Consider the following 23,377-nt stretch of genomic DNA (forward strand, 5'->3'; position numbering starts at 1 on the left):
TGCCTAGCGTTTGTGGACATGTCCAACAAACGAGACCACAAGCCAAATGGTCCCTGGGAGGCTACAGTGATCAGAACAAAACAAAATCTCAGATTAACCCGGATGGAAAACAGAAGAAATCATCTTTTGAGTAGGCACAATATATTAAGGGGAGTAAAAGCAGCGTAAAAGCACCACAGCAGTTTTTTTGCGGAAGAATCGCGGAGGACGTAAAGATGAAGTACCCGAGTTGCTAGTTGTGAGAAAGACACAGACGCCGCCTGCCTCGAAACACTCCGAAGCCCCTTTTCCACATCAAGGGGACAAGAAAAACGGCAGCCATAAAAAGTGACAGATTTGCGTGAATATACGGGTAGTCCTCGACTTACGACCACAATTGGGACCGGGATTTCTACGGCTAAGTGAGTCGCACCTAATTTGACGGCTTATTTTTGCCACGGCTGTTAAGCGATTCACTGTAGTCGTTAAGTGAATCGTGCGGTCATTAAATGAATCCAGCTTTCCCCATCGACTTTGCTCTTCAGGAAGCTGGCTGGTAAGGCTACAGGTGGAGATCGTGGGAACGCCGGGATCCTGCAGACCCATGTAAATGTTGGTTGCCCGAACGTTGTGACCCTGGGATACTGCGACGGTCGTAAGTGTGAGGACCAGTTGTAAGTCACTTTTTCCGGGGTTGTCGTAACTTCATGTGGCTGTTGCACGAATGGTTTTTTAAGTCGAGTCATTTTGCGTTTACGTCCCATTCCTGGCGTCTCGCGTGTTCAACAGGTTTTCAAATTTTGCCTGGATTCAAGCGATCCAAATTTTGATGCTTGGCAACTGACTCATATTTATGACGGTTGCAGTATCCCAGGGTCACATGTTCACACGTCTGACCAACAGAGTCCACGGGGAAGCCAGATTCAGTTAACAGCCGTGTTGCTAACTTTCACAGCTTGCGGTGGCTCGCTTAACAACGGTTGGCAAGAAAGGGTTGGGTAAAACGGAACAAAACTCCCTTTAACGAATGTCTCGCTTAGCGACAGGAAGTGTTGGGCTCCGTTGTGGCCGTAAATCAAGGACTCCCCGTATTCCTCTCCGCTTCAGATTTTAAAAAATAAAAAAAAAAATAAAAACTGGTGGAGGATTGTACGGGCCGTAGCCTCCAGCCGAGCGACTGCCAGCGGGATTTTATTTCCGAATAAAATTCTTCTCTTTTTATTGGCGGCATTAAGTGCTACGGGCACAAAAGCCCTTTCATGCCCTTAAACCCGGATCACCTTCTGCTCCTGAATTAACTTCAGTTAGCCACCAATATGCTACTACGTGAAACTTTCCTCAATGCTCTGATTGTGTAGACCAGAGGTCTTCAAACTTGGCAACTTGAAGACTTGTGGACTTCAACTCCCAGAATTCTCCAGCCAGCTATGCTCCAGCTATTCTCCAGGCTATGCTGGCTGGAGAATTCTGGGAGTTGAAGTCCACAAGTCTTCAAGCTGCCAAGTTTGGGGACCCCTGGTGTAGACAGCCAACACACATATACCCCTCCCAGAACGGAGCTCACAATTTCGGTTAGGGCTGGTGCATCTCACGGGAGCCAATAGGAAGCAATAACTTCCAGCGATGTCACTATCATCACAAGGGTTGTGTAAATTTTAATAGCTTGAAGTGGCTCTATTTGGCAAAACAACAAGACACTCAGTTGCTGCAGATTTTGTGTGCGTGTTTGCGCATTGGCGCTGAGAAGATTGTGCCGTCATTGGAAGCATCAGGGAGTATAAATCAGCAAGGGTGTGTCTTTTTAAGAACTCATTTGGAGGTTTGAAATACGGTAATCCTTGACTTACGACTGTAATTGAACCCACAGTTTTGGTCGTAAGCCATGATGGTCACAAAGTGAGTCACCACACGACCTCACCTAGTTTTATGACCTTTTTTTTTGCAATTTTTGTTGTTAAGCAAAAACAGTAGTTGTTAAATGAGCCTGTTGTACGCTGCGGGGCAGCATTTGCTGGAAACTGAAAGTACAGTTGGTCCTTGAGTTACGACTACGAATGGAGCTTTGCGGGCGAGCGCAAATGCCCTGCACTCACACAAGTGGAGCTTTGCACGCGAGGACATTCACGCTCGTTCACCGTTCACATGAGTGGAGCTTCCCGCACACGGGCTTACCTATGTCTTCCGTGGCCCAGTTTCAAACAGACCTCAGCCAGTGGTGGTTTGCTCCCGGTTCGGCCCGGTTCGGGCGAGCCGGTAATGGTGATGATGTTATGTTGGCGAACCGGTTCTCTAAAACTGTGAACTGGGCCCCCCCCCGCCCGCCCCCGATCGCGCGCAAAGAGAACCGGTGGTAACACCGGTTGGAACCCACTACTGGCCTCAACCTAGTAGTGGGTTGTGGCCAGGAGATTGTGGACCCCTTGACTCAAAAACCTTTGAATAAGGAACCTGTGGGACAACACTGTAGCCCCCAAAAAGTAAATTTCCCAAACCACAGCCACGACTGTGTGAGAATAAATTCAAATTTGGCTACTTAAAATTGCAGTCCTGCCTCCAGTTGTTTTTACTCTACGCCAGGCCTTGCCAACGAAGTCTTTTGTGATTTCGGTGCTGTGCTAAGTTGGCAGGTTCTGGATTCCCACAAATCTCTTTTTTTTTGTCACTTTTTACGGCTGCCATTTTTTATGTCCCCTTGATGGGGAAAAGGAGCTTTTGAGTGCTTCGAGGCGGGCAGCGTCTGTGTCTTTCTCACCGCTAGCAACTCGGGTACTTCATCTTTATGTCCTCCGCGATTCTTCCGCTGAAAAACAGCTTTCACGCTTCTTTTATTTCCCTTTAATATATCGTGCCTACTCAAAAGATGCTTTTTTTTTCTTCTGTTTTCAGACGTGCTGCGTTGCTTCGGTTCAGCTCCGTTCTTTCTTTCTTTCTTTGCCCCTTTCTGTCATCCCGTAAAGTCTCACTTCAAGAATTTATCCCTTGCCTCCTGGATGACCTTATTTTAACTCTTTAACGCCCGCAGACCCGCTGTGATATAATAAAACTGATTAATCGGTCTGCCTTCAGTATTGGATTTTTAGTTCTCAGCTGACATCTTCCGAATGAGGGATTGAGTGCAAGCCACGGCTGACTTAAATAATGCTGGATATGTCAAGGGTACACGGTGATGTAATGCGTAAGGGGGGGGAACCAGAATTAATGCATTTCCTTATTTGGGAGAGGGTCAAGGAGCGTTTGGCTGATGGCCAGGAGTGAGTCACTATTGCAGTTCTCTGCAAAAGCTCCTGAAAGAGCTTTGTTAATCTTTCTCTAGTCACCTAGAATCAGTTCAAGGTTACATATGCTGCGTTTCACATGTCACGTTCAAAGCCCAGCCTACGGGTAGTCCTCGGCTTACGACCAAAATTTTGGTTGCTGAGCGAGACAATTGCACAGTGGATTTTTGCCCCATTTTACGACCTTCCCTGCCACAGTTATTAAGTAAAACACTGCAATTGTCCAATTAGCAAGGCGGTTGTTAAGCGAATCTGATTTTCCCGTTGACTGGCTGGTTGGAAGGTCGCCAAAAAGAGATCACATGACTACCGGGACTCTGCAAACATCACGAACCAGTTACTAAAGCGGTCGGATTTTCATCACATGACCACAGGGAGGCCTGCAACGGTCGTAAGTGTGAAAAACGGTCCTAAGTCACTTTTCAGTGCTGTATTTGTAACTTCAGACGGTCAGTCAACGGACGTTGGTAAGTTGAGGACCACGTGCGTTCTCCAAAACAGGGGTGTCAAATTTGTTTTCATTGAGGGCCGTAACAGGGTTGTGTTTGACCTCAGGGGGCTGGGGTGGGCGTGGCCAACTTGATGTCACTTGTGTTAGGGGGTGCCTGTGGTGGCCCAGGCGCTCTGCCAGCAAAAACAGGCTCCCGAGCTCCGTTTTCAGCTGGAATGGCCTCCTGCAACCCTCTGCCAGGAAAAATGGAGCTCGGGAGGGCCACACGCGGCCCTCCCGAGCTCTGTTTTCGCTGGTAGAGGCACCGCGGGCCAGTCCTTCCCTATTTCCAGGCCAGCTCCAAGGGCCAGATCTAAGCATCCCGTAGGCCGGATTTAGCCCCCACGCCTTGGGTTTGACACCCCTGCTCCAAAACATTTGGAAGGTAGAAGCAATGGATCAGGGGTGAAATGCTCCTTGCCCAATCCGGTAGCGATGGCGGCGGGTGATTCGGAGAACCAGTAGCAAAAGTCCCTGCGTTTCCCCCCCCCCCCCAATGCCCAGCTGAGCCGCACAATCATCAGAGACTTTTTTTTTTACTTTTAAAAGCATTTTTTCTACAACCTCTTCCGACGAAAAAATGCTTTTAAAAGTAAAAAAAAAAAAAAAATCTGATGATCACGCAGCTCAGCTGGAATCGTCAGAGGCTTTTCAAAGCATTTTTTTCCGCAACCTCTTGGCCGAAGAGGTGGTAAAATGAGAAGCTAGAATGAATCCCTAATGAGCATGAAATATTGGAAAGTTAAATCTGTTAAATCAGGAAGTTGGAATTTCTGCAATGAAAGGGCTGGAAAAAATGTACAGGTCTAGGGATGGCGGGTGGGTGGGGGTGGGCCCACCGGCAGGTCGTCACTACTGGTTTACCCAAACCGGCTGAATACCACTGTTGTTTAGGTCAGGGGTCTGCAACCTTAAACACTCAAAGAGCCATTTGGACCTGTTTCCCACAGAAAAGAAATCACTGGGAGCCACAAAACCTGGGTGGGTGTGGCCAACTCAACATCACTCACTCCCACCCAGTCACATGACCTCCCCAGTGGGGAGGATACCCAGGTTTTGTTGGTGTTTTCTGTGGGAAACCGCAACTTGCTGTCCACCCCGAGACACTAGCTCGGCCTGGCTGCGGCCAATAGCTGCTGCTATTGCCACCTCCATAGCCTACCTGCTGTTCTGACAGCGCCTTGCGCAGCACAGTTAAATTTAGCGCGCTTCACAATGGGGGAGATGATGTCCCCTCCTCTTTCTAGAGCCCCTTACAATGCAGAGCATCGGCCGCAGCCTCGCTGGGCCAGTGTCTCGGGGCGGAGAGCAAGTCGTGCATCTCCCTGAGCGACCGAGGTGTGCGCAGCACCATTTCATTTTTCATTTTCATTTTATTTGATTTATATACCGCCCTATTCCCGAAGGACTCAGGGCGGTGAACAGGCACAAGACAAAACACATAGAATACAAAAATTTAAGAGCAGAAGTAAAATCGAATTAAATCCATTTAGCCCAAGACAAATTTAAAACCCCAGGTTAAGAACAAATTAAAATTTACATTAAAATTTACATTAAAAAGAGAATGGGAGAGGTTAGGCCAGACCAGCCTGGTGAAATAAAAAGGTCTTGAGAGCGCGGCAGAAGGTGTGCAGATCCGGGATCCTCCGTTTCTCCGGGGATAGCTTGTTCCAGATAGTAGGTGCCCCCACAGAGAAGGCTCTCCCCTTGGGGGCCGCCAGCTGACATTGTTTGGCCGACGGCACCTGGAGGAGTCCCTCTCTGTGAGAGTGTACCGGCCGGTGGGAGGCCGTTTGCGGCAGCAGGTGGTCCCGTAAATAACCAGGCCCTAAGCCATGGAGCGCTCTAAAGATGGTAACCAAAACTTTGAAGCGCACCCGGAAGACCACCGGGAGCCAGTGCAGCTCGCACAGGAGAGGTGTTACATGGGAGCGCCACATCGCTCCCATAAACCACCCGCACGTAGAGAGCGTTACAGTAGTCCAGGCGGGAAGTGACGAGGGCATGAGTGACGGTGTTTAAGGAGTCCCGATCCAGAAAGGGGCGCAACTTGCGAATCAGGCGGACCTGATGGAAAATCCTTCCAGTCACGACCGTCAAGTGCTCTTCTAAACACAGATGTGAATCCAGGAGGACGCCCAGGTTGCGAGCCCTCTCCGTGGGGGCCAGCGATTCGCCCCCAATAGTCAGTGATGGTGTCAACTGACTATATCTGGACGTCGGAAACCACAGCCACTCAGTCTTGGACGGGTTGAGTCTGAGCCTGTTCCTTCCCATCCAGATCCGCACGGCCTCCAGGCACCGGGACATCACTTCAAGGGCATCACCAATAAGGGCTGGAAGAAGCGCCTGCGAGATATGGCAAGTACAAGGGTGCTTCGCTCCCACTCTGGAATATGGAGCAAGTCTCCATCCCCCGCCGTTGCCCTTACCTTCTCAGGCCAGGCGAGGAGTGACGGGGAGGAGAGGGTGAGGGGCGGGGCCAGCCAGTGGTGGGTTCAGCAGAGAGGGAGCCACAGCAGTGGGACGAAAGAGCCGCATGCAGCTCCGGAGCCGCAGGTTGCAGACACCCAGTCTAGGTAATCCTAGTTCATTTAGCAACCGTTCAAAGTTATAATGGCACCGAAAAACAGTGACTTATCACCATTTTTCACAAACCATTGCAGCGTCCCCCATGGATACATGATCAACATTCGGACACTAGGCAAGTTCATATTCATGAAGGTTGCAGTGTCTCCTTTTGCGGCCTTCTGACAAGCAAAGTCAATGAGGAAGACAGGTTCACATAACAACGGTGTTACTAACTTAGCCACTGAAGTGATTCGCTGAACAACGGGGGCAGGAAAGGCTGCAAAAACGGGATAACTTTCACTTAAGAACTGTCTCCCTTAGCCACAGAAATCTTGGGCACAATTGTGGTCGTGTTTGTCGAGGACTGCCTGTCCTTCGTTCTCTCTCAACGGTGGGATGCTGCAAATGTAGCCATACTTGCCAGGCCCGTTTGAGCAACCAAAATGAATCCAGGTGATGAGCAACTTTTTCAGGGTCTGTCATTACCTTGAACAGGGCCAGGCATAAGTTGAGGTCTACCTGTGTTAATAATCACCGGAATTTACAAGTGGGATTCAACCGGTTCGGGCCAGTTCAGTCGAACTTGTAGTTAAACTGCTGACTGGCCCCGCCCTGCCCCATCCAGGTGTCCCCACGTGCCCCATTTTGGCTCCCAGGTAAGTGCAGGGAGGCCTCCTAGACCCAGAACGGGGTGCAGGAGGTCGAGTGCTGCCTGCCACACCCCCTGGCCACGCCCAACCAGCCGGTCATTAGGGCAGAGAACCGGTTGTTAAATTATTTTAATCCCACCACTGCAGGTGATTTATATCAAAGTAATCCAAAACTTTGTTGAAAAACTCCCAACAAAATTTAACAACAAAAAAAAAAAAAAAAAAAAAAACCTGTGTCAGGAACTTCCATAATTAAAGCACCTACAGCACTTCCCAAAATTATAATCGCTGGCACTGACCTATTTTGAATGAAAACAAAGGCATGAATTAAAAAGTCTCGGGAGAATTGCGAACGTCCGAGATACATCAATCAAGTCTTAGCCACCAAAAGTTCTGTTTTTCTGCACTTCTCGGAGCTGCCTTACTGCACAAAAGCTGGACATTAATAGCGCAATTCTTTGCTTCTTTTGAGGCAGGAAGGCAGGGGAATCCCAAGTGTAAATTCTAAAATTGGCATATCGTCAAAAAAAACCAGTCCCGCTTTCCGTGTGTCATGGGATCACATCCATGTTTTGAGTTTCGGCCTTGCCCTCCCCGTGGTGAAGGGTTTTCAGAAATCCCCAAAATATTGTCCCTTTCTAACCATTGAGGCACGACAGAACATGCGCTTAAGGGGCCTGCGGAGGGGGTCCTCGGCTTATGACTGAGGAAGGAGTCCTCAGCTTATGACCGAGGAGGGGGTCCTTGGCTTATGACTGGTTGCTTAGAAACCATTCAAAGATATATATATATTTTTTTTTAATTTGATTTATATGCCGCCCTTCTCCGGAGACTCAGGGCGGCTTACAATGCGTTAAGCAATAGCCTTCATCCTTTTGTATATTTATACAAAGTCAGCTTATTGCCCCCACAAACTGGGTCCTCATTTCACCTACCTTAGAAAGGATGGAAGGCTGAGTCACCTTGGAGAGATTCGAACCAGCAGAAATTGCAGGCAGCTGTGTTAATAACAGGGTTCATATATATATATAACAGATCCCACCCACCCCCCCACCCGAAAAGTTACAGGCGGTCCTCGACGTACGACCACAACCGAACCCAAAATGTATGTCGTTAAGTGAGAAATGTGTTAAGCGAGTTTTGCTCCGTTTTACGACTTTTCTTGCCACGTTTGCTAAGCGAATCAGTGCAGTTGTTCAATCAATAGTGAATCCGGTTTCCCCATTGACTTTGCTTTGTCAGAAGGTTGCAAAATGTGATCACATGACTCCCCCCAGACATTGCAACCGTCATAAATGTGAGTCAGTTGCCAAGCGTCTGGATTTTGATCAAGGGACCCTAGGGATGCTGCAACGGTCATAAGTGTGAAAAACGGTCATAAGTCTCTATTTTTTTCAGTGCGGTTGTAACTTTGGACGGTCATTAAATGAACCATTGTAAGTCGAGGGCTACAGGTAGTCCTCGACTTACGACAGCTCACTTAGTGACCGTTCAAAGTTACAACGGCACTGAAAAAATGACGGATGACCGTTTTTCACACTTACGACCGTTGCAATCAAAACTCAGATGCTTGGCAGCTGTCTCATATTTACGACGGTTGCAGTGTCCTTTTGCGACCTTCTGACAAGCAAATGGGGAAGCCAGATTCACTTAACAACCCTGTTACTAACTTATCAACCGCAGTGACTCACTTAACAGCCGTGGCCAGAAAGGTCGTAAGTGGGAGCCAAATTCACTCTTTTTTTTTTTTTTTTTAATTTGATTTATATGCCGCCCTTCTCCGGAGACTCAGGGCAGCTTACAATGCGTTAAGCAATAACCTTCATTCCTTTGGTATATTTTATACAAAGTCAGCTTATTGCCCCCACAAACTGGGTCCTCAATTTACCTACCTTAGAAAGGATGGAAGGTGAGTCAACCTTGAGCCTTGGAGAGATTCAAACTTACAGTAATTGCAGACAGCTGGTGTTAATCACAATGCTATTAGTCTGCTGAGCCACCAGGCCCTTTAATAAATAAATGTCTCGCTTAGCAACGGAAATTTGGGGCTCCGTTGTGGCCGTAAGTCGAGGACTAGCTGTACTAGACTTTTTGCCAGCATGGAAGTTTTGCCAGCATGGAGTAACCCAACCCACCCAGCCCCCCTTCCTAAAATACCAGAACTTGTGATTCTGCCGTGTGACCAGCCAGCTAGTCCTCTCGGCTTCCTGTGAAACGCAAGCTCTTTGGGTCACACTATTGTTGACCAGTCATCAAACCTCGTTATCTTTCTTTCTTTCTTTATTTTTTGTCTGGAGTTGGAGGGGGGGGCCGTGGGGGGAGAGAACAAATAAAACTTATTTACTGTATAATGTCCTGTTTGTTTGTAGCTGGCTGGGAAATGCCATTCTGCCGGGGTCTCAGCGGCAGCCGCGGCTGCAGACAAATGAAATTGTTTTGTGTTGATTGGTGTGCGACCCGAAGCTTTGTGCAGAACCGGCCTTTTGTTGTTGTTTTTTTGTTCCTTAACGTTACAATCAGATTGGCTTATCGGGAGCGGTTGGAGGTGCCCTGTTTGTTGTTGTTGTTTCCCCAGATTGTTTTCTAGCACTTCCTTCGTCGGCTCCGTCCTCTTCACCCACCCGCAACCACTCAAGAGGTCAAGAGAGAGAGAGAGAGAGGGGCTTGGAAGGGAGACCCTGGCTTGGTCGGGGAGATAATAAATCAATGTCAATGCTTGAGCTGGGGGTTGGACTAGAAGACCTCCGAAGTCCCTTCCAGCTCTATTCTGATTGATTGATTGATCTCTTCTTAAAAACGTCCAGTGTTGGAGCATTCACAACTTCTGGAGGCAACTGTCTGTCTGTTGAGGAATTGGGTATGTCTAGTTGAATGAAAAGAAGGACTAGGGTTGACATGATAGCAGTATTCCCATAATTGAGAGGCTGCCACAAAGAAGAGGGGGCCAACCTATTTTCCAAAGCATCAGAAGGCAAGACAAGAAGCAATGGATGGAAACTATTCAAGGAGAGAAGCAACCGAGAGTTAAGGGTGGAAAAAATTTCCTGACAGTTAGAACAATTAATCAGTGGAACCAGTTGCCTTCAGGAGTTGTGGGTGCTCCATCACTGGAGGTTTCTAAGAAGAGATCAATCAATCAATCAGAATAGAACTGGAAGGGACCTTGGAGATCTTCTAGTCCAACCCCCTGCTCAAGCAGGAGATCCTATACCATTTCAGACAAGGGGCTGTCCAGGCTCTTCTTAGAAACATGCCAGGTTGGGAGCATCCAAAACTTCTGAAGGAAAGCCATTCTACGGATTAATTGTTCTAACTGTCAGGAAATTTCACCTTAGTTCTCGATTGCTTCTGTCCTTGGTTAGTTTCCATCCATCGCTTCTTGTCCTGCCTTCAGGTGCTTCAGAGAATAGGTTGACACCTCCCCTCTTCTTTATGGCAGCCCCTCAAATACTGGAAGACTGCTATCCTATCACCCCTGGAAGGGGCCTTAGAGCTCTTCTAGTCCAACCCCCTGCTTAAACAGGAGACCGTATACCATTCCAGACAAGCAGCTGTCCAATCTCTTCTTAAAAGCCTCCAGTGTTGCAGCATTTACAACCTCTGGAGGCAACTTGTTCCACTTATTAATTGTTCTAACTGTCAGGAAGTTTCTCCTTAGTTCTAAGTTGCTTCTCTCCTTGATTAGTTTCCACCCATTGCTTCTTGTCCTGCCTTCAGGTGCTTTGGAGAATAGCTTGACTCCCTCTTCTTTGGGGCAGCCCCTGAGATATTGGAACGCTGCTATCATTTTTTATTTTTTTATTTATTTTTATATGCCGCCCTTCTCCGGAGACTCAGGGCGGCTTACAATGCGTTAAGCAATAGCCTTCATACTTTTGTATATTTATTCAAAGTCAGCTTATTGCCCCCACAAACTGGGTCCTCAATTTACCCACCTTAGAAAGGATGGAAGGCTGAGTCGACCTTGAGCCTGGTGAGAATTGAACTCGCAGTAATTGCAGGCAGCTGGATGTTAAATGCTGCCTTAGTAGGAGGCATTAGCCTCCTACGCCACTCAGACTCCTATCATGTCCCTAGTCCTTCTTTTCATTTAACTAGACATATCCAGTTCCAGCAACCATTCCAAAACTGGATGCAGTGTTCCAAGGGTGGCCTTACCAAGACATTATAAAGTGGTCTTAACACTTCACGTGATCTTGATTCTATCCCTCTGTTAATGCAGCCTAGAACTGTGTTGGCTTTTTTGGCAGCTGCAGCGCACGGCTGTCTCATGTTTAAATGATTGTCCATCCATTAGTTTCCATCAGGTGCTTTGGAGAATAGCTTGACACCCTCATCTCTCTAGCAGCCCCTCAAATATTGAAACACTGCTATCATGTCACCCTTAGTCCTTCTTTTCATTAAAGCCACTCCCAGGCTTCTCCCTTTGTAGCTCCACAAGAACCTAAGGACTCAAATCAGCCTTGAAGTTGTGAGGCGAGGATCCCTTTGTTAACTCTCCAATAACAGGATGTTGGTCACTTTTGGCCTTCGCCCATAGTTGAGCAAGCCTCAGCGACCACATTCTTGAGAAGGTTCCTCCTTCGTGCCTTATCTTTGCAAGCCTAGTTAGCGATCAAGAACCTGGGTCATAAATGGTAGAGCTTGGCCAGGTTCTAGAAAGAGTGCAGAGAAGAGCAACAAAGTTGATTAGGGGACTGGAGGCTAAAACATACGAAGAACGGTTGCTGGAATTGGGTACGTCTAGTTTGATGAAGAGAAGGACTAGAGAGGACATGATAACAGTCTTCCAGGATTTGAGCGGTCGCCACAAAGAAGAGGGAGTCAAGCTATTCTTCAAAGCACCAGAAGACAGGACAAGAAGCAATGGGTGGAAACTCATCAAGAAGAGAAGCAACCTAGAACTAAGGAGAAATTTCCTGAATGTTAGAACAATTAACCAGTGGAACAACTCGCCTCCGGAAGTTGTGAATTCTCCAACACTGGAAGTTTTTATCAAGAGATTGGGCAACCATTTGTCTGAAATGCTATAGGGTGTCCTGCCCAAGGAGTGGGTTGGACCAGAAGACCTCCAAGATCCCTTCCAACTCTGTTATAATAATTCCAGTTTACTGAGTATCTGAGTTACTCATAGAATTTGCAAACCTTCCTACTAGAGATCAGCCTCTGAGATGGTGTAAAAATAAAAAGATGGTGTAAAAAACACAAACTCAACCAAGGTTTTAAAATTCATAAATGGCAGGTCGGCATCCCTATTGGATCCCCTTGTACGGTTTCTGTTGCTTCGTTGATCGCCGTTCTTGGTCTCCGGGCAAACATATATTCCTATTGTCAACCGAAAGAACATTCCAATTGGGTTTTAATTTTGTGCTTGGCTAGCTCAAATCAGACTCCAAGCTAATGGTGCATGAAATCCCATTCTTTTAAACCTAGTCTGGAATTCAGAAGTTCTTTTTATTTTGCATAACTTGACCCTCGCCGTGTGATTTTCTGTGTCAGATAAGGCAAAAGCATTAGGCCGAGAACAATATTTAACTTCTAAAGCTTTAAAGGGAGGTATCAGCTTGACTCAACTTGGAGTCCTGTTATTGTTGGCAGTGTGTGTGTGTGTTTATTGAGTTTTTTATTTGGGGTTTTACTTCTGTAAGCTGCCTGAAGTCACCGGGAGTGAGTTGGATGGCCATATAAATTTGCTTAAAAATTACAATTACAATTACAATACAATAAATACAGTACGATACAATACAGTACAATACAGTACAATGCAATACAATACAATACAATACAATACAATACAATACAATACAATACAATACAATACAATACAATACAATACAGCAATAGTAGTGGTAATAGTGTTGATGGTTGGATTTTAAAGATGGAGGCACTTAACTTCATTTGCTCATACATAAAGCTGGGGTGAGTGGGTGGGTGTTTTTCCGCAGATGCAGACTTTTCCCAATAATTCCTCGATTTACGACCACAATTACACCCAAAATTTCCACTGGTAAGCGAGATGGTTGTTAAGAAACGCGCTTTTGGCCCATTATACATCTTTTTTTTTTCCCACGGTTGTTGAAGTGAATCACTGCAGTTGTTAAGTTAGTCACCTGGTTGTTAAGTGAATCTGGCTTCCCCGTTGGCTTTGCTTGTCAAAAAGGACCCCGGGATCCTTCAGCCGTCATAAATACGAGCCAGCATATTATCCAAGCGTCCAGATTTTGATTAGGTGACTACGAGGATGCTGCAGCAGTCAGAAGTGTGAAAAACAGTCCTAAGCTAGCATGGTAACTTTGACCGGTCACTATTAAAGATTAACAGAGTTGGGAAGGACCTTTTAGGTCATCTAGTCCAACCCCCCACTCAAGCAGGAGACCCTGTTCCATTCCGGACAGATGGCAGTCCAGTCTCTTCTTGAAAGCCTCCAGGGATGAAGCTCCCACAACTTCCAAAGGCAACTTCTGTTCCATGGGTTGATGGTTCTCACTGTCAGGAAATTTCTCCTTATTTCTAGGTTGAATCTCTCCTTGTTCAGTTTCCATCCATTATTCCTTGCCTGGCCTTTGGGTGATTTGGAAAATAGCTTGACCCCCTTTCTCCTCTCTGGGGCAGCCCCTCAAATATTGGAAGACTGCTATCCTGTCTCCCCTGGTCCTTCTCTTCACTAGACTAGCCGTGCCCAGTTCCTGTATCTGTTGATCGCATGTTTGAGCCTCCAGTCCCCTCATCATCCTGGTTGCTCTTCTCTGCACTCTTTCTAGAGTCTCAACATCTTTTTTATAGTGTGGTGACCAAAACTGGATGCAGTACTCTAGGTGTGGTTTTACTAAGGTTTTATAGAGTGGTGTTAGTACCTCCCTTGATCTTGATTGTATCCGTCTGTTAATGCAGTTTAGGGTTGCATTGGCTTTTTTGGCTGCCGCTGCACACTGCTAGCTGATATTTATCTGGATGTCCACTAAATGAAGTGTTGTAACTCGAGGAATACCTGTACCACATAATCACATGTTATCAGGCTGAAATTTCCATTATCCAGTCAGATAAATCCAGCAAGGGCTTCCAGGGGCCTGGAAGAGAAAGAAGCCATTCTTGGGCTGATAACTTTGATAACTCTTCATTTTTGACCAGAAATCTGTCCACTGAAATATTGCAGTTATATTTGGGGAATCCAATTCATCAGGTCATGGAGTTCTTTGGCTGTAAATCCTGGGATCGTTTTGGTCTTCCCGAAATGGCATCAGGTAAAGGGTTGCTCCATCTTCTGCCCAAATATAATATAGGTAGTCCTCATCTTAAGTAAGACCACGCCTGGAAGACTGCAACCAATTTTGGTCACCACACTGCCAGTAAGTTGATGAGACTTCGGAAAAAAAATCAGAGAAGAGCAAAAGCCTGGAGACTAAAACATATGAAGAAGGGCTGCAGGATTTGGGTTTGGCTAGTCTAGGAAAAAAAAAAAAAGAATTAGGTGAGATAATAGCATTCTAATATTTGAGGGGCTGCCACAAAGAAGAAGGGGTCAAATTATTCTACAAAGCACTAAAAGGCAGGAGAAGAAACAGTGGATGGAAACTAAATAAGGAGAGAAGCAACATGGAATTAAGGAGAAATTTCTTAACAGTGAGGACAATTAATCAGTGGAACAGCTTGCCACCAGAAGTTGTGGGTGCTTCATCACTGGAGGCTTTTAAGAAGAGTCTAGAGCAAGTGTTTCTCAACCTTGATAACTTGAAGATGGGTGGACCTCAACTCCCAGAATCCCCCAGCCAGCAGCACTGGCTGGGGGATTCTGGGAGTTGAGGTCCACCCATCTTCAAGCTACCAAGGTTGAGAAGCACTGGTCTAGAGTTTAGACAGCCATTTGTCTGAAACGGCTTCAGCAGGGGGTTGGACTAGAAGATCTCCAAGGTCCCTTCCAGCTTATTCCATTCTAAACTAAGCCATGATATTAACAACCTTTCATTTAGTGACCCTTTGAAGTTACAACGGCCCTGAAAAAAGTGACTTACGACTTTTTTTTCCCACTCTTATGACCAGTGCAACATCCCCATGATCAAAATTGAGACGCTTGAGAAGTGACTCGTATTTATGACGGTTGCAGTGTCCCGGGGTCAGGGGATCTCCTTTTGCGCCCTTCTGACAAACCACGTCAATGGGGGGAAGCCAGATTCACTTAACAACCGGGTTACTAACAGCAATGATTCCCTTAACAACGGTGGCAAAGAAGGTTGTAAAACGGGGCAAAATTTTACCTAACAGGAATGGTGGGCTCAATTGTGGTCATAAGCCGAGGACAACCTGTATAAAAACCTTACACTCCTAGCCACAATCCGACAATGTGTGATTTGCTGGAAAATAGAAGTTGTTACCTCTTAAGTTGTTCCTGTCAAAGCACCTAGTAGGGCTGTATTAATATTATTCTTTTCCTCTTTCCTGTTACCTATTTCCTTACCTTCTTACGACTATAACCTTGTTTGTATCTTAACAATTTATATTAATTGTTTTATTTTGTATCCTAGTATGGTTTATGTTGATTGCTTATTTAGTATCCTAGGACTATGACTAAGTATTTTGACTTCTAATGAATTTATTTTTATGAAGACTATGATCATGATTTATCACTTGTTGCTTGTATGCATACTGAGAGCTTCTGCACCGGAGACAAATTGCTTGTGTGTCTAATCCCATAAAGAATTCTATTCTGTTCTATTCTATTCTATATTTTATTATTCTATTCTGCATTCTCTCCTATCCTATCCTATCCTATCCTATCCTATCCTATCCTATCCTATCCTATCCTATCCTATCCTATCCTGCCCTACCCTATTCCTATTCCTATCCTATTCCTCTTCTCTTCTGCATTGTATTCTGAATCCTATCCTATCCTATCCTATCCTACCCTACCCTATTCCTATTCCTATTCCTATTCCTATTCCTATTCTCTTCTGCATTTTATTCTGCATTCTATCCTATCCTATCCTACCCTATTCCTATTCCTATTCTATTCCTATTTCTCTTCTCTGCTGCATTTTATTCTGCATTCTATCCTATCCTATCCTATCCTATCCTATCCTATCCTATCCTATCCTATCCTATCCTAACCTAACCTAACCTAACCTAACCTAACCTAACCTAACCTAACCTATTCCTATTCCTATTCCTATTCTATTCCTATTTCTCTTCTCTGCTGCATTTTATTCTGCATTCTATCCTATCCTATCCTATCCTATCCTATCCTATCCTATCCTATCCTATCCTATCCTATCCTATCCTATCCTATCCTATCCTATCCTATCCTATCCTATCCTAACCTATTCCTATTCCTATTCCTATTCTATTCCTATTTCTCTTCTCTGCTGCATTTTATTCTGCATTCTATCCTATCCTATCCTATCCTATCCTATCCTATCCTATCCTATCCTATCCTATCCTACCCTACCCTACCCTACCCTACCCTACCCTATTCCTATTCCTATTCCTATTCCTATTCCTATCCTCTTGCTCTTCCTCTTCTCTTCTGCATTTTATTCTGCATTCTAATCTATTCTGCACTCTATTCCATTCCATTCTATAGATTTTCAAAACTGACTCGGGTGTCTGATGGCTCATTGGGACTTCTCAACTGAAGTGGTCTGTTCTTGGTGTGACTTTTAAAAAGCTTTAAAAAGGTTACTCTGCAGCTGGCACCATCTACCGGCTAAATATTAGCATTGCGGATATATGGGGGGGGGGAGAAGAGAGAGAGAGAGGTAAAGGTTTCCCTCGCACATATGTGCTAGTCGTTCCTGACTCTAGGGGGCGGTGCTCATCTCCATTTCAAAGCCGAAGAGCCAGCGCTGTCCAAAGACGTCTCCGTGGTCATGTGGCTGGCATGACTCAACGGTGAAGGCGCACGGAACGCTGTTACCTTCCCACCAAAGGTGGTCCCTATTTTTTCTACTTGCATTTTTTACGTACTTTTGTACTGCTAGGTTGGCAGAAGCTGGGACAAGGAACGGGAGCTCACCCTGTTACGCGGCACTAGGGATTCGAACCACCGAACTGCCAATCTTTCGATTGACAAGCTCAACATCTTAGCCACTGAGCCACACACACACACACATATATACATAGTTACATACATGCCGGAAACATAACCACGGAGACGTCTTCGGACAGGGCTGTCTCTTTGGCTTTGAAACGGAGATGAGCACCGCCCCCTAGAGTCGGGAACGACTAGCACATATGTGCGTGGGGAACCTTTACCTTTTACCTTTATTATGGCCTCACACAAACACAAACTTGCACCAAAAGCATCCCTGACTCTGTTTCCTTCATGTAGGCGGCCACGATCTCCTAGCTCCTTCTCTTCCAATTGAAATAGCCCAGGCTCTCCCGCCAGTCCTTCCTGCGAACTAACCCACATTCCTGGTTTCTCTTTTTAGGTCTTCCTGAACAGTACTACAGCCTCACCTGGTTCCTTAGTCCAATCCTGGGCCTGATCTTTACCCCTTTAATTGGTTCGGCCAGCGACCGCTGCACCCTCAGCTGGGGCCGCCGACGGCCGTTTATTCTCGCCCTTTGCATCGGGGTCCTCATTGGCGTCGCCCTTTTCTTAAACGGATCCGTTATTGGTAAGTGATGCCCTACCGACTCCGGAGTAAGCCCCGTTTGGGCAATGAAGCCCCTCCCTCGATGGCCGGAAGGGAAAGGGACGGAGGGACTTAAATCTACCCCAAAAACTGTGCTGGGTGGATTTGTGGAATCAGCTTAGAGGTAGTCCTCAACTTACGACCACAATGGAGCCCAAGATTTATACTGCTAAGTGAGACACTTGTTAAGGGAGTTTTGCCACATTTTACGACTTTTCCTGCCACTTTGTTAAGTGATTCACTGCAGTTGTTAAATTAGTAACCTGGTTGTTAAGTGAATCTGGTTTCCCCGTTGACTTTGCTCGTCAGAAGGTCGCAAAAGGGGATAGCATGACCCCGGGGCACTGCGACCGTCATAAATATGGACCCCTTGTCAAGTATTCAAACGTAAATCATGTGACCATGAGAATGCTGCAATGGTCACAAGGGTGAAAAAATGGCCATAAGTCATTTCTTTCAGTGCCGTTGTAACTGAACGGTCACTAAACAAACCGTTGAGAACTATCTGTACTAATTACTACTTTAATAATTACTACTTTAGGCATTTATCTTTAGGAATCTATTTTATATAAATTGGTAAAATAGTTTAGGCATCTGAATACTTTAGGAATTTATCTTCAGGAATATACATTATTTTATATAAATTGGTAAAATAGTTTAGGCATCTGAATACTTTAGGAATTCATCTCTAGGAATCTATTTTATATAAATTCCTAAAATAGTTTAGGCATCTAAATACTTTGGGAATTCATCTTTAGGAATCTTTCCTAAAGAGGAAAAAAAAAATGACAGAAACTTAGAATTCACATTCCTGATTTTATTCTTCGGGGAAGTCCGAGCGCTCAGGAATGGTGTAAGAACTGATTTGATGATGAGACAATAATGGCTACAGATAGACCTCAACTTAACAATCGTCTTTGGGACCAGATTTTCCCTTGCTAAGCAAGGAGGTTGTTATGTGAGCTTGTTTTTACAACTTTTGGACCACAGTTGTTAAGCAAAGCAATGCAGTTGTTAACACCCCGGAACACTGTAATGGTCATAAGTACGAGTCAGTTGCCAAGCCTCTGAATTTTGATTATGTGACCACGGGGATACTGCAATCATAATTGTGAAAAATGGTCATGAGCCATTCAGTCCCGTTTTAAACTTCCAATGGTCACTAAATGAACTGCTGTAAATCGAGGACTACCTGTATAGTAGGGCGGTCAAACTCCCTGCCCGTGGGCCGGATGCGTCACACGCCTGGTTTAGCGAACAGGGGGAAGTCCCAATACGTCACGTGACACCTCCGTGATAACGCAAGTTTGACATCTTTGTATAGCAGTGTTTCTCAACCTTGGCCGCTGGACGATGTTTGGACTTCAACTCCCAGAATTCCCCTGGGGACCACACATCGTCCAGCAGCCAAGGTTGAGAAACACTGTTGTATACGGTCTCCTGCTTGAGCAGGGGGTTGGACTAGAAGACCTCCAAGGTCCCTTCCAACTCTGTTCTGTAACTAATTAATTACTAGCTCTTTAGCTGCCCATGATGAATCAACCATGACGACGGAGCCCCTTAGCCTGCCTAAGCCGTGTTTTCCTGCCGTGTTTACCTCAAGGGCAAGCGCAATGTGTTCACGAGCACACCTCCTTCCCATTAATATAATTGTGTTGTAGCACAATATATCGGCAGAAGCCGGGATGAATGAGGCAGCTCTGGGCATGGGAACCCAGCGGGAACCTTTTCACAGGGAAACGGTTCCTGTTGTTTTCTGATTTCCCTTTAATGCATATCTGGCAAAGACATCCTGTTTCCAGCTTTATTTGAAAAAAAAAAAAAAGAGAGAGACAACCAAAAAAAAAAAAAAAAGCCCAGATCATTTTGGGGTTTTGTGTTGTTGTTGTTGTTGTTTTTCCCCCTTTCCTTTTTCTCCAAGCGTGGAAGGACAAAAAAAGATTATAACGCGGTCTTAAAAAGTTGTTTATCGAATGTCTAAATGGAGAAGAATTTTTTTTTTTCCTTTATCCCTCTCGACAAAAAAAAAACAAAAATCCAACAACATTGTGAGGAAAACAATTGAAGCTGGGAATTTACTATCTTTAGGAACTTAGCCCTGAGAATCGGTTCCAGAGCAATATTTCATTCGGAGCGAGATGACTTGCAACCCCTTCGGTGCCACCATCCCGAAGTTTCCTTGGAGAGTTTGCGTTGGGTTGGAGCTCCTAATGTCTCAATTTTTCTCAGGGCCTTTAAAAGGGAAACACCCTCGAGACATGGCAACGGTTGCATTCCCGAGGCCAACTGCAGGTACTCACTTAACGACTGCAGTTGAGCCCAAGATTTCCGCTGCTGAGCGAGACACTTGTTAAGTGAGCCTTGGCTCATTTTATGACCTTTTCTTGCCACGGTTCTTAAGTGAATCACCGCAGCTGTTTAGTTGTAACGTGGTTGTGAAATGAATCTGGTTTCTCCATGGACCTGGCTTGTCAGAAGGTCTCAAAAGGGGATTGCACGACTCGGGGGACCCTGCAATCGTCATAAATACGAGCCAGTTGCCAAGCGTCTGGATTTTGGCCACATGAGGATGCTGCGGTGGTCGTAAGTGTGAAAAACGGTCATATATCACTTTGTTCAGTGCTGCTGTAACTTCGAATGGTCACTAAATGCACTGTTGTAAGTCAAGGACTACCTGTATTACTTCATGTGGTGTCCCAGATGCTTCTGCTACATCTTCCACCATCCTTGACCAATGGTCGTACTGACCAGGGCTTATTTTTGAATTCCAAAACATCGGAAGGATACTCTGGTGCATGGCAAAATCAAGAATTTAAATCTGGACCATTCAAGTAGAAAGAAGATCGGTTATCTGAAGTCACGACCTGAAGATCTTCTTCATATCTATAGCTTTCCTATTAAGACAAGGGTCTCCAAGTATGGCAACTTTAAGACTAGTGGACTTCAACTCCCAGAATTCCTCAGGCAGCCATGTGGACTTTAACTCCCAGAATTCCTCAGGCAGCCATGTGGACTTCAACTCCCAGAATTCCTCAGGCAGCCATGTGATTTTTAACTCCCAGAATTCCTCAGGCAGCCATGTGGACTTCAACTCCCAGAATTCCTCAGGCAGCCATGTGGACTTTTAACTCCCAGAATTCCTCAGGCAGCCATGTAGACTTTAACTCCCAGAATTCCTCAGGCAGCCATGTGGACTTTAACTCCCAGAATTCCTCAGGCAGCCATGTGGACTTTAACTCCCAGAATTCCTCAGGCAGCCATGTAGACTTTAACTCCCAGAATTCCTCAGGCAGCCATGTGGACTTCAACTCCCAGAATTCCTCAGGCAGCCATGTGGACTTTAACTCCCAGAATTCCTCAGGCAGCCATGTGGACTTTAACTCCCAGAATTCCTCAGGCAGCCATGTGGACTTCAACTCCCAGAATTCCTCAGGCAGCCATGTGATTTTTAACTCCCAGAATTCCTCAGGCAGCCATGTGGACTTTAACTCCCACAATTCCTCAGGCAGCCATGTGGACTTTAACTCCCACAATTCCTCAGGCAGCCATGTGGACTTCAACTCCCACAATTCCTCAGGCAGCCATTGGATTTTTAACTCCCAGAATTCCTCAGGCAGCCATGTGGACTTTAACTCCCACAATTCCTCAGGCAGCCATGTGGACTTCAACTCCCACAATTCCTCAGGCAGCCATTGGATTTTTAACTCCCAGAATTCCTCAGGCAGCATGGCTCTCCATTCTTTGAAAAATTTCCAGTGCTGATGGGTTCTGTAGTATCTCCCAGTTTTTGACAATACAGGACTGAAATCACGCAGGCTTTTTAATACTCCCTCCATTCCTGCTTGTTAAGTTATGGCTCTAATATTTTCACAAATTGTCCAATCTTATAGAACTCTTATAGAAGAAGATAACTTCACCAGCTTTTTTTTTCTATGCCAATCTGACAAACGAAGGTTTCTACTCCCATCAGGGACTAAAAAGGCCCCTTCTGCCTTGGCTTCCAATCTATTAAAAGGTTGCTTGCGTGACAGAGTTGAATTGACTACTTCATCATACCATAAGATGTCTCCTGAAGCCAGATTGCCAGCCTGATTGATCAAGAAGGAACTCTTCATCTGAGTGTCCTTCCTTCCTTCCTTCCTTCCTTCCTTCCTTCCTTCCTTCCTTCCTTCTTCCCACCCTCCCTCCCTCCCTTCCTCCTACCCACTCACCCCTTTCTTTCCTCTTCCCTATCATCCATCCATCCATTCATCATTCCATCCACCTATCCACCAATCTCCTTCCTTTCTTCTTTCACTCCTTTTATTCCTTCCTTCCTTCCTTCCCCTTACCCACTGACTCATTTTTTCCTGTTCCCTTCCTTTTCTTTTTCCTTTCTTGCTTCCTTCCTTCCCTGCCTCCCCTCTTCCCCCCCTTTTCCTCCCTCCCTCCCTTCCTTCTTTTTGCTTTTTTAATATATATATTAAATATATATATTATATGTGTGTGTGTGTATATAATATAAATATATTAAATATATATATATATATATATAATTTTCCCTCCTGGAATTTCTCTCACACAAACCGACCCACAGCCCTCCTCCTCTTCTTCTTCTTCTTTACCTCCAGGCCTTGCTATCGGAGATGTCCCAGACAAGCAGCCCATCGGCATCGTCCTCACCGTTCTCGGCGTGGTGGTGCTGGACTTCTGCGCTGACGCAACCGAGGGGCCCATCCGCGCCTATTTGCTGGACGTGGTGGACAGCGAAGAGCAGGATATGGCCCTCAATATCCATGCTTTTTCAGCCGGTACGATGTTTACGTTATTCCCCATGGTAACCCTGCAGCTTTATAGGCTGGTCTTTGTTGTGAAAGCTTGGGGAGGGGGTGAGGGGAATACATGGTCCCCTCTGAAATCATTCCAAGCCAAAGACAGGAAGCATAACTGAATTTGGGCCTTTTTTTTCCCCTTTCTTTCTAGTTTAATATAATATATTTTAGTAACCATGTAATCACTAATGTTGTATCCCACCTGCCTCTCGGGAGTGTGTGTGAGTTGGTCAGCCATATAATTAAACAATCCATTTAATTAATAAACGTATATACTGAAATAATTAATATGCCCCATGTATCAGTAGATTTTTAGTAAATAAAAGGTGGAAAAAGTGACATACAGTAAGTTCCTGAGAAGTTTTGCTCTCTCTCTCTCTCTCTCTCTCTCTCTCTCTCTCTCTCTCTCCCTCCCTCTCTCTCCTCCCTCCCCCCTCTCTTTTTGAAGCCACTTATTTATTTAAAATTTTAAAAGGCATTTGTTGTAATCTCATTGCGACAGATCAGTCCCTTCTCTTTCTCTGGCTGTTTTGTCCGTTTGAAGACTTCCATAAAGTAGATCTATCAAGCCCCCTGCGTGTTTTTAAGACTTTAATAATACCGTTTTGATTTTATTTTTTAAAAAAAGAGGACAGCAAAGAACATGCTGCTGAGATTTGCCGTTTTGTAGCCAGCTTTCCAGGCTGTTCTGAAACCTACATTTTATCCCTCTAATCTAAGTAGCGGTGTTGCTGCTAAACCCAGCCTCCGGATATTCATCGATTTTTGTAGGGCAGCGGTAGGATTTATTCAAGTGTGGCCTAGCGGTGTGATTCTAGCTTGTACTCGAATAAATCTTCCCAACTTTTTATAAACTAGTAGTCACCCTCTTGACATTTTTTGACCATTTCCTTCATGAGGCGTGGGGGCTCACTGGCTTAATGACCCTGGAGATGGTCTCTGCTCCGGGCAACATGAGTTCCCATCACTC

The 23,377-nt window shown here is 45.5% G+C and overlaps 1 protein-coding gene across 2 annotated transcripts in view; it reads left to right on the plus strand.

The window, feature by feature from the left end:
- The window catches only part of SLC45A4 (solute carrier family 45 member 4), a 112,813-nt gene that overhangs the window by 74,581 nt on the left and 14,855 nt on the right, over positions 1-23,377 (plus strand). For both annotated transcript variants that reach the window (XM_070940301.1, XM_070940300.1), the window contains exons 3-4: positions 17,390-17,578; positions 22,207-22,386. In XM_070940301.1, coding sequence (XP_070796402.1) covers positions 17,390-17,578; positions 22,207-22,386 — 369 coding nt within the window. The remainder of the gene's footprint in view (positions 1-17,389; positions 17,579-22,206; positions 22,387-23,377) is intronic.

The sequence above is a fragment of the Pituophis catenifer genome, unplaced genomic scaffold (assembly GCF_029215685.1).
Source record: "Pituophis catenifer annectens isolate HBS135680 unplaced genomic scaffold, rPitCat1.0.hap2 SCAF_3, whole genome shotgun sequence".
Taxonomy (NCBI): Eukaryota; Metazoa; Chordata; class Lepidosauria; order Squamata; family Colubridae; genus Pituophis; species Pituophis catenifer.